Below are 12,764 nucleotides of genomic sequence, written 5' to 3'. Positions count from 1 at the left end.
CGCTCGTGTTGTTCTCGCGTTCCCGCCTTGAAGACGGAGCTGGAGCGGAGCAAGAAGACGCTGTCCAACCTGGAGCGCATCGTGGGCGACCTGCGCGCCATGCAGCACGAGAACAGCCTCCTGGGCGCACGCATGCACAGCGCCTGAGCACCCGCACGGCACCTGATGAACGCCCATGCGGGGCCTGGGTGCCCGCACGATGCCTGCACGCTGCCTGAGCGTCTGCACGGTGCCTGGGCGCCTGTTCGGCAGCGAGGACGCAGCACGCGTCCCCCGTGCGTGACTGTGCGTGACTGTGCGTGCGCTCGCACAGTCGGTCACGCTTCTGCAACCCGCTCACGATTCACAGCCACGCACTAAGAAAAGTATAGCCGTAACAGAATCCTGGGGCAAATGTCGCTAGCGAGTAGCAGCACTTATGAAGGCCAACACGGCACACGAGGGGGGTGGGTGGCCAGCACCACGCCCGACCGCCTTTGTCTCCCCACTGCTGATGTTGTTTACACACCGCACCAGGTACTCTTTTCAGGCCGAGTCAACCCTAGGGGAGGCCCAGGACCGGTTCAGATAATCGTCACCGGTGTTAGCCGTGACTGGGAATCGAACTCGTGTCCCCGGGTTCGTAGCGCGACGCGCTAACCGCTGCTCCACCGCTCCCCACAGCCACACGCACACACACACGCACACAAACACACAAACACACGCACAAACACACCCCTCTCTCACACTTCCCTTCCGTTCCTCACCATCACCGCCACTGCCTTCTTATCTCACTCCATGCTCTCAATGCCCCTTTTCTGTCTTCCTCCATGCTTCCACCCGCCCACCGCTCACTCCCCCCCACACAGCCACTGCCGCTCCAATCTCTCCCTTCCTGCTCCCCCCCCCCCGCTCCCAGAGCTGGTGGATCACCCGAGGATGGGAGTGGTATCAATTGATCGCTCGGTGCGTCCTGTTGCTCGTCCCCCGGCCGCGGCGTCGCCCGCGACACAGCGCGGAGCCGGGCTCCGTGGAGATAACCGCACTGAAGATGAACTGCCGCAGCCCTCTCGGACAGATAAACGAGCAATTGGACGCGCGGGCGGGTGGGCGAGCGGGTGGGCGAGCGGGCGGGCGAGCAACTGGGTGAGCGGGCAAATGGCTCCACAGCCCCGCTTCTGTCACGCCGTGGTCAGGGGAGATGGGGGGGGGGGGGCTGGGGGGGTTGGCGCCGTTCTTGGTGAGCGCGATCCCACGCCATGTTAAGAGGATTCACGACGCGCGCGCGCACGCACGATGTAAACAATGGAAGCGAGAAATAAAGAAGCGGAGGAGGAGGGAGAGACGCGTGCAGGCGAGAGCGCGGAGCGTGTGAGCCGAGTGAGGAGCGTGCGAGATGGGGGGGGGGGGGGTAGCGAGCGAGATGGGGGGGTGGGGTGTGGGAGACGCGCTCGCGATGTGACGGCGCAGCGCCGAGCGACAACGCGATGTGACAACTCGGCTTCTGGCTGACAACACAACGGTGACAACACAACGGTGACGACGCGAGTGCGGCAATGCAAGTCTGTGTCGCCACAACAGAGCGCAGCGACAGCACGGGGCGCGGTGAGAACGAGACTGGGAAGGCCGCACGGTGTGACGACGCCGACGACGAGTGAGCATCACGGTGTGACCGCGGCGACGCCGTAGCGAAGACGACACACGGTCTGACGGCGAAACAATTCGCCGAAGAGCGCAGCAACAACAACAAAACGTGGCGCAGCAGCAACGCGTGAACCGCGTGACGTAGCGGCGCTGTCGAAGTCGGCACGAGCGTGACGACACGACGCATCGTGACGACACAGCCCTGTCGCACGTGAAAACCCTGAGCGCGTGACGACACAATGCATTGGCACAGCGCGGGCCTGCTAACTCGAGGTGGCTCGCGTGCGGTTGGCAGGGCGGTGGCGGGCGCGGTGGTAACCCTCGCGGCTCCCCCGTAGCAAAAAAGGCACCCGGGTTCGATTCCCGACACACGGTGCCTTGGCGGAGTTTTGTGCGCCTCATGAACCCCGCGACCCGAGTTCGATTCCCGCTCGCGGCCACCAACACCGGTGACCATTATCTCACCGGTCCTGGGGCTTCCCCTCGGTCGATTTGGCCTGAAATGAGTACCTGGTGCGGTGTGTAAACATCGCCACTGGGAAGACAAAGGCGGCCGTGCGTGGTGTTGGCCACCCACCCCTTCGTGCGCCGTGCTGGCCCTCATAGGTGCTCGCTAACGGCACTTGGCGTGTAAACGTCATCGTTGGGAGAGACGAAGGCTGCCAGGCGTGTCGACGCTTTCTGTTGTACGTGGGGCGGTGGCGCAGAGCTTCGCGGTTCGCACCCAGCGGCCGCCCTGGTTAATAGCGCGCGGTGTCATAGCCGCCGCGACGATGGCAGGCGCCGTCCGCTGCGCTGAGGCCATTTGTGTGCCGGCGTGGCAGCAACTATTTTTTCTCCTCTTCCCAAACTGAGAAATTGCACCCCAGACGACTCCATTGGCATCGCGCACACGGCAGCACTTACCGCCCCCTCTCCACCCCCCACCGGCCAACTGATGCCCACCTTTAGCCGCACAAGGACAGCTGCCACTTGGGGGGGGGGGGTGTCCTTTTGTTGAGATGAGGGTTTGCCACACAACGCCACTCCTCGCGAACCCCCCGCCCCGCATCGCCACCACGCTCCGGCTTTGCCACCAATCGACTCCCCCCCACCCCCGCTCCAATCTCTCCCTTCCTGCTCCCCCACCCTCATTAGCTGGCATCTCAGAGTTGGTGGATCACCCGAGGATGGGAGTGGTATCAAATGATCGCTCGGTGCGTCCTGTTGCTCGTCCCCTGGCCGAAGCAATTTGCGGGGGACCTCCGCACGCGCCACCGGCCGCGTGGAACACGCGTGCACACACACGCGCGGAACACGTGTGTGCGCACGCGCGTGGAACACGTGCGTGCGCACGCGCGCTTGGAGATCTCAATGTTAATTTGAATCGGCGCCATTCACGCAGGCGGCGTTCATTTTACGAGCGTGTCACGTGGGACGTTTTTAACAATCATCGGGCGCGTGAAGCAGCGTGGAACGAGTTGATTTGAATGGGGCAGGAGTCGATTGGCGAAGGCGGAAACACGGAGCGTGGTGGTGGTGGTGATGGTGGGTGGCGAGAACTGGAGTTGGAGGGAAAGCATGTACGTGAGCGGTGGCGCAGCTGTTAGCGCACTGCGCCACGTGCTCGACAACCCGAGTTCGATTACCCGGTCATGGCCAATGTGACGACCAAATGCTCTCCACCCGCTATGAGAGGGCTTATTCAGGAAACAAATACTCTTACATACCGAGCCAGCGAAATTTTAAAAGCCCACGTTTGTTCGAGCGTCGATAATTATTGAGCGAATTAAAAATAAAAATAAAGTAAAATTTTTTATCTTCGAAAGCTATTGACGTCGGCCGGGGCCGATCGATAACTTTTTGGCGAACACGGCAAATAGTTGGGATTCGTGCTTTGGGGAAAGATGATGCGGCTCTGCACACGGCGCGGGCGCTCTGCACACGGCGCGGGGGCTCTGCACACGGTGTGACCCTAAGAGCTGTAAGCCCTCCTCCACCCGACCTGCTGACCCCATGCCTCTGCTGGAAAAAAAGCTTCGTGGTTCATCGGATTCCTGCAAGAGGGTACGAATAAAGATTCTGATGGTGACGTCCAACGAATGTTGGTCGTAGTTTTTGGTCCTTGTAATAAATTGACATCTTAAAAACTAAAATCCAAAGCTGCAGCGCCGTTCTGGAGGTGAGTCCTTTGGCTGAGCGTGGCTCTCAGGTAATTACATGATGGAGTCATTCGGTAAAGTCACGTAGATAGGTTCAAAGAAAATAACAAACATTCCTGCGGAGGGAGCTGGTAGGAACGTTAGGTTGCTCGGTCAATGGCCAGGGTCAACGGCGGCGTGGTGTATTCCGCAAATATGCCCGACTGTGAGGGCGGGCACAAGCCGGCGTGAGTAGGTTAAACGTTGAGTTTTAGAAGGGCACCACGGGGTGACCAGCCCCTCCCCACCCAGCCCCACCCTCCCTCCCCACCCCCTCCCCACCCCTTCCCTCCCCACCCAGCCCCTCCCACCCCACCCAGCCCCGCCCTGCACGACGGACGGACACAATAATCCCCGTGGGCTGGTGTAACCCAGGAGGTTCCTACCAGTAAAAACTACGACATTAATTGAGAAGGGAGTCATTTTAGAGCAGCCGCTGAGTGATGCCAGTCGAAATAAAATAATAATTAATAATCGGTTTTACATTTCCTAGTCAAAACGTCTAGATCATTAGAAATTACATCAGTCACTCAGATCTCTATCCCTTCTAGATCATCATTAGAATTTACATCAATCAATTAAATCTCGCATTCATAGATCATTAGAATGTACATCAATCACTCAGATCTCGCATTAATAGATCGTTAGAATTGACATCAATCACTCAGATCTCACATTAATAGATCATTAGAATTTACATCAGCCACTCAGATTTCGCATTAATAGATCATTAGAATTGACAGTCGCTCAGATCCCGCATTAATAGATCATTAGAATTGACATCAATCACTCAGATTTCACATTAATAGATCATTAGAATGTACATCAATCACTCAGATCTCGCATTAATAGATCGTTAGAATTGACATCAATCACTCAGATCTCACATTAATAGATCATTAGAATTTACATCAGCCACTCAGATCTCGCATTAATAGATCATTAGAATTGACAGTCGCTCAGATCCCGCATTAATAGATCATTAGAATTTACATCAGCCACTCAGATCTCGCATTAATAGATCATTAGAATTGACAGTCGCTCAGATCCCGCATTAATAGATCATTAGAATTCACATCAATCACTCAGATCTCACATTAATAGATCATTAGAATTGACATCATTCACTCAGATCCCGAATTAATAGATCATTAGAATTGACATCAGCCACTTAGATCTCGCATTAATAGATCATTAGAATTCACATCAATCACTCAGATCTCACATTAATAGATCGTTAGAATTGACATCAATCACTCAGATCTCACATTAATAGATCATTAGAGTTGACATCAATCACTCAGATCTCGCACTAATAGATCATTAGAATTGACATCAATCACTCAGATCTCGCATTAATAGATCATTAGAATTGACATCAATCGCTCAGATCTCACATTAATAGATCATTAGAATTGACATCAATCACTCAGATCTCGAATTAATAGATCATTAGAATTGACATCAATCACTCAGATCTCGCATTAATAGATCATTAGAATTGACATCAGCCACTCAGATCTCACATTAATAGATCATTAGAATTGACATCGGCCACTCAGATCTCGCATTAATAGATCATTAGAGTTGACATCAGTCACTCAGATCTCGAATTAATAGATCATTAGAATTGACATCAGTCACTCAGATCTCGCATTAATAGATCATTAGAGTTGACATCAGTCACTCAGATCTCGCATTAATAGATCATTAGAATTGACATCAATCACTCAGATCTCGAATTAATAGATCATTAGAATTGACATCAGTCACTCAGATCTCGCATTAATAGATCATTAGAATTGACATCAATCACTCAGATCTCGAATTAATAGATCATTAGAATTGACATCAGTCACTCAGATCTCGAATTAATAGATCATTAGAATTGACATCAATCACTCAGATCTCGAATTAATAGATCATTAGAATTGACATCAGCCACTCAGATCTCGAATTAATAGATCATTAGAATTGACATCAGTCACTCAGATCTCGCATTAATAGATCATTAGAATTGACATCAATCACTCAGATCTCGAATTAATAGATCATTAGAATTGACATCAGCCACTCAGATCTCACATTAATAGATCATTAGAATTGACATCAGCCACTCAGATCTCGCATTAATAGATCATTAGAATTGACATCAGCCACTCAGATCTCACATTAATAGATCATTAGAATTGACATCAGCCACTCAGATCTCGTATTAATAGATCATTAGAATTGACATCAGTCACTCAGATGTCACATTAATAGATCATTAGAATTGACATCAGCCACTCAGATCTCACACTAATAGATCATTAGAATTGACATCAGCCACTCAGATCTCGCATTAATAGATCATTAGAATTGACATCAGCCACTCAGATCTCACACTAATAGATCATTAGAATTGACATCAGCCACTCAGATCTCGCATTAATAGATCGTTAGAATTGACATCAATCACTCAGATCTCACATTAATAGATCATTAGAATTGACATCAATCACTCAGATCTCGCATTAATAGATCATTAGAATTGACATCAGCCACTCAGATCTCGCATTAATAGATCATTAGAATTGACATCAATCACTCAGATCTCGCATTAATAGATCATTAGAATTGACATCAATCACTCAGATCTCACATTAATAGATCATTAGAATTGACATCAATCACTCAGATCTCGCATTAATAGATCATTAGAATTGACATCAATCACTCAGATCTCGCATTAATAGATCATTAGAATTGACATCAGCCACTCAGATCTCGCATTAATAGATCATTAGAATTGACATCAATCACTCAGATCTCGCATTAATAGATCATTAGAATTGACATCAATCACTCAGATCTCACATTAATAGATCATTAGAATTGACATCAATCACTCAGATCTCGCATTAATAGATCATTAGAATTGACATCAATCACTCAGATCTCACATTAATAGATCATTAGAATTGACATCAATCACTCAGATCTCACATTAATAGATCATTAGAATTGACATCAATCACTCAGATCTCACATTAATAGATCATTAGAATTGACATCAGTCACTCAGATCTCGCATTAATAGATCATTAGAATTGACAGTCGCTCAGATCCCGCATTAATAGATCATTAGAATTGACATCAATCACTCAGATCTCACATTAATAGATCATTAGAATTGACATCAATCACTCAGATCTCACATTAATAGATCATTAGAATTGACATCAGTCACTCAGATGTCGCATTAATAGATCATTAGAATTGACATCAGCCACTCAGATCTCGCATTAATAGATCATTTTGATTGATATCAATCACTCAAATTTCGCATTAATAGATCATTAGAATTGACATCAGCCACTCAGATCTCGCATTAATAGATCATTAGAATTGACATCAGCCACTCAGATCTCCCATTAATAGATCATTAGAATTGACATCAATCACTCAGATCTCACATTAATAGATCATTAGAATTGACATCAATCACTCAGATCTCACATTAATAGATCATTAGAATTGACATCAATCACTCAGATCTCACATTAATAGATCATTAGAATTGACATCAATCACTCAGATCTCACATTAATAGATCATTAGAATTGACATCAGCCACTCAGATCTCGAATTAATAGATCATTAGAATTGACATCAGCCACTCAGATCTCACATTAATAGATCATTAGAATTGACATCAATCACTCAGATCTCACATTAATAGATCATTAGAATTGACATCAATCACTCAGATCTCACATTAATAGATCATTAGAATTGACATCAGCCACTCAGATCTCGCATTAATAGATCATTATGATTGACATCAGCCACTCAGATCTCGCATTAATAGATCATTATAATTGACATCAGCCGCAGCTGTTCACTGGAATCGTCAAATCACCCGTAACGCGACTCCGATCTTGTCGGATCTCGGAAGCTAAGCAGATGTTGAGCCTGGACAGCGGCCTTGGATGGGCGACTAACGTTCATCACAGGTGCTATAGGCAGTCGCAGTGCAGCTACGTGGTGGGCAGTGTAGCCGACTCCGGACTGTTTCTAAGCTCCCCGCCTTCACCAAGCCTGCTCTGACCAACGTGGTGAAGTATGGTCAAACCCCCCCCCCCCCCACAACCTACACGGCGAAGGGAGGCCATCATCCAGCAGTGGATTTGACATAAAGGCTGCTTGCACACAAATACGCACGTCGATACATGACTTCTGTTCGCCCCAGTGAATGTAGCGAGCGTATAGAACGAGTGAGCATGGTGCAGTACACATCAAGTCGAGTCGATGGGTAACTGGGTGAGAACTCGAGAGAACATGGGGTAGAAGAAGACTCATTGGCAAGAGTGAGTGGGCGAGTGAGTGGATGGGTGAGTGAGTGAGTGAATTAACGAGTGGGTGGGTGAGTGAGTGGGTGGGTGACTGTGTGGGTGAGTGATTGAATTAACGAGTGGGTGGGTGAGTGGGTGGGTGAGTGATTGAATTAACGAGTGGTGGGTGAGTGAATTAACGGGTGGGTGAGTGATTGAATTAACGAGTGGGTGGGTGAAGATATGCGTGAGTTTGTGGGTGAGTGAGTGAATTAACGAGTGGGTGGGTGAAGAAATGCGTGAGTTTGTGGGTGAGTGATTGAATTAACGAGTGGGTGGGTGAATAAATGCGTGAGTTTGTGGGTGAGTGATTGAATTAACGAGTGGGTGGGTGAATAAATGCGTGAGTTTGTGGGTGAGTGAGTGAATTAACGAGTGGGTGGGTGAAGAAATGCGCGAGTTTGTGGGTGAGTGAGTGAATTAACGATTGGGTGGGTGAGTGAATTCACGAGTGTGTGGGTGAATAAATGCGTGAGTTTGTGGGTGAGTGAATTAACGAGTGGGTGGGTGAGTGAGTGTGTGGGTGGGTGAGTGAATTCACGAGTGGGTGGATGAGTGAGTGTGTGGGTGAGTGAATTAACGAGTGGGTTGATGAATAAATGCGCGAGTTTGTGAGTGAGTGAATTAGCCAGTAGGTGGGTGAGTGAGTGTGTGGGTGGGTGAGTGAATGAATGCGTGGGTGCGTGGGTGAGTGAGTGAATGCGTGGGTGAGTGAGTGACTGCGTGAGTGAGATGGTGAATGATGAGTCATTTCTCTGGTGTGTGTGTGTCTACACGAGGAGGATCGAAGTCACATTTCCAGGGGTGAGTGACCTGGGGCCACCAAAATAAAAACAAAGTCGGAGCAGAAATCGGAGCACGAGCATCAATTATCGTTCAAGAATACATTCCCCTTAACATGTGCGTGCGTGTGTACACGTGTGTGTATGTGTGTGTACACGTGTGTGTGTGTACACACACGTGTTCACACACACACACACGTGTACACGCACGTGTTCACACACACACGTGTTCACACACACACGTGTACACACACACGTGTACACGCGCACACGTGTACACGCACACACGTGCACACGTGTACACGGCACACGTGTACACGCACACGTGTTCACACACACGTGTACGCGCGCACACGTGTACACACGCACACACGTGTACACACACGTGTACACACGCACACACGTGTACACACACACACGTGTACACACACGTGTACACGCGCACACGTGTTCACACACACACGTGTACACACACGTGTACACACACATGTACACACACACGTGTACACACACATACGTGTACACACGCACACGTGTACACACACGTATACACACACGTGCACACACACACGTGTACACACGTGCGCGTGGACTCGAACCCCTGACGTGGGATGGTGGGGGGTGGACGCTGTGGGGGGGGGGTCAGGTGGGGGTTGGAGAGGGGGCACCCCAATAGGATCCATTCCCAGTGAGATGACAGAAGAGAGAGAGATGGAGCGAGATGGGAGATGGAAGGGGTGGTGCAGATGAGATGGGAGATGCAGCGAGGTGAGAAATAGAAGGGGGGGGGGGTGCAGATGAGACAGAGATGTAGACATGACACGTGTACGTAGCAATGAGACGCATTCATTGGCTGTACATGTTAATGATCTCTTAATGAGGATCTGAATTGGACCTGATCTTCAATTCAACCCCTGTGTTGTTTCACAAAGACAAAGAGATCCCCTGTGTGAAGGCCGGTACGGCACACGAGGGGGTGGGTGGCCAACACCACGCCCGACCGCCTTTGTCTCCCCAGTGCAGATGTTTACTACACACCGCACCAGGTACTCGTTTGAGGTTTCCCACGCGCACACAACTGCGCTCCTTGGGGGGCCACCACGCTGTTGCTGAATGATCTTACCCAGAGAGACCCCTACTGGGGGTAAGGGATGCAGGGGGGTAGAATGGGGGGTTACGTCGAGGGGTTCGGGGTGTGAGGGGGTGTTTTGTAATCTGGGTCAGGATTTAATAACAGCAGCAGCAGCAGCAATAGCAGCAGTAGCAACATCAGTAGCATTCTCTTAGGTTTTTTTCGGTAAAGTCACGTAGGTAAAAAATAAAAATAATAAAAGTAATAATAGAAAAAAAATATAAAAAATTGTGCTTTATTATTTTATTTATTTCTATTATTACTTTTATTAATTTTAAATTTTACCTACGTGACTTTACCGAAAAAACCCAAGAGTATGAATTATTGCAGTCACGAAAGCTTCAAATCTAGAATCAGTTGCATTAGCAGCAGCGGTGATAGCAACATCAGTAGCAGCAGTAGCAACATCAGTAGCATTAGCAGCAGCAATGATAGCAACATCAGTAGCAGCAGTAGCAACATCAGTTGCATTTGCAGCAGCAGTGATAGCAACATCAGTAGCAGCAGTAGCAACATCAGTAGCATTAGCAGTGGCAATGATAGCAACATCAGTAGCAGCAGTAGCAACATCAGTAGCATTAGCAGTGGCAATGATAGCAACATCAGTAGCAACAGTAGCAACATCAGTTGCTTGAGCAGCAGCAGTCACTGGAACATCACTAGCAGGAGCAGTAACAACATCGGTAGCATTAGCAGAAGCAGTGATAGCAACATCAGTAGCAGCAAGAGCAGTTGTAGCAGCAGGAGTAAGAGCAGCAGCAGCAGCACTAGTAGTAGTATTATCAGCAGCAGCAGCAGGAGCAGCAGGCAGCAATAGCTGCAGCATTATCAGCAGTTAGCAGCAGCGAAAATAAATATTTGCATCAGTAACAATCGCAGCAACAGCGGTCTGCATCGTGAACATCATCAGCAGCATCCATCATCATCATCAGCCACATCGTTGATAATTAGCGACATCAACAACGACAATTATCAGCAACAGCAGGCACCATCATCAGCAGGAACCATCAGCAGCAGCAGCATCAACCAGCATCATCAGCATTATCAACATCAACAGAATCATCATCAGCATTATCAACATCAGCAGAATCATCATCAGCATTATCAACATCAGCAGCAGCATCATCAGCATCAGCAGAATAAATCATCAGCAACATAAATTATACTAATCATCAGCAACAACAGACATTGTTATCAGCATCATCAATACCATCAACAGGAGGCATGTCAACCACGAGCATCATGATCATGAAAAGCGTCGATTATTACCAACAGCAGGATCAGCCGTCACGATCATCATCTTCATCATCAGCAGTAACATAAACCATCATCACATTTGTTTTTATCAACATCATCTCTATCATCAAGCATCATCACCATCATCTCCATAAGCAACAGCATCGATCATGAACAGCAGCAGCATCAATCATCACTAGCTTCACCAGCAGTAGCAGCATCATCATCATCAGCAGCACCGACATCAACCATCATCACGATTGTTGATAATTAACAGCATCTCCATCATCAACCATCATCAGCAGTAGCAGCATCATCATCAGCAGCACTGACATCAACCATCATCACGATTGTTGATAATTAACAGCATCTCCATCATCATCAACCATCATCATCAGTAGCAGCATCTTCATCATCAGCAGCACTGACATCAACCATCATCACAATTGTTTATAATTAACAGCATCTCCATCATCAACCATCATCATCAGTAGCAGCATCTTCATCATCAGCAGCACTGACATCAACCATCATCACAATTGTTTATAATTAACAGCATCTCCATCATCAACCATCATCATCAGTAGCAGCATCTTCATCATCAGCAGCACTGACATCAACCATCATCACAATTGTTTATAATTAACAGCATCTCCATCATCATCAACCATCATCATCAGTAGCATCATCATCATCATCAGCAGCACTGACATCAACCATCATCACGATTGTTGATAATTAACAGCATCTCCATCATCAACCATCATCATCAGTAGCAGCATCATCTTCATCATCAGCAGCACTGACATCAACCATCATCACGATTGTTGATAATTAACAGCATCTCCATCATCAACCATCATCAGCAGTAGCAGCATCTTCATCATCAGCAGCACTGACATCAACCATCATCACGATTGTTGATAATTAACAGCATCTCCATCATCAACCATCATCATCAGTAGCAGCATCATCTTCATCATCAGCAGCACTGACATCAACCATCATCACGATTGTTGATAATTAACAGCATCTCCATCATCAACCATCATCAGCAGTAGCAGCATCTTCATCATCAGCAGCACTGACATCAACCATCATCACGATTGTTGATAATTAACAGCATCTCCATCATCAACCATCATCATCAGTAGCAGCATCATCTTCATCATCAGCAGCACTGACATCAACCATCATCACGATTGTTGATAATTAACAGCATCTCCATCATCAACCATCATCAGCATCGAACATCATCATCATCATCAGCAGCAGCATCAGCCCCCCCCCCTTCCCCCCTCTCTCCCCCCACCCTCCCCCCCTTCCCCCGCCCCTCCCCCCGCCCGTCTCGGCAGAGGCGAGAGACACGCAGCGACTCCTGCACTCGCGAGCGATTCCCTCTCTCCCCTCTCTCTCTCTCTCCGGACCCCCGATA

The 12,764-nt window shown here is 48.2% G+C and overlaps 1 protein-coding gene across 2 annotated transcripts in view; it reads left to right on the top strand.

The window, feature by feature from the left end:
- LOC133356828 (coiled-coil domain-containing protein 22-like) overlaps positions 1-1,315 on the top strand; it is a 28,211-nt gene extending 26,896 nt beyond the window's left edge. The window contains exon 18 of one of the 2 annotated variants that reach the window (XM_061574543.1): positions 34-1,315. In XM_061574543.1, the coding sequence (XP_061430527.1) occupies positions 34-147 (114 nt within the window). In that variant the 3' untranslated portion in view covers positions 148-1,315. The remainder of the gene's footprint in view (positions 1-33) is intronic. The other variant, XM_061574544.1, reaches the window with a different exon arrangement.
- Positions 1,316-12,764: the final 11,449 nt, after the last annotated feature.

Source organism: Lethenteron reissneri, chromosome 55 (genome assembly GCF_015708825.2).
Source record: "Lethenteron reissneri isolate LAM-NWPU_2019-01 chromosome 55, ASM1570882v1, whole genome shotgun sequence".
Classification (NCBI taxonomy): Eukaryota; Metazoa; Chordata; class Hyperoartia; order Petromyzontiformes; family Petromyzontidae; genus Lethenteron; species Lethenteron reissneri.
This window is presented reverse-complemented; position numbering and strand designations above follow the sequence as displayed.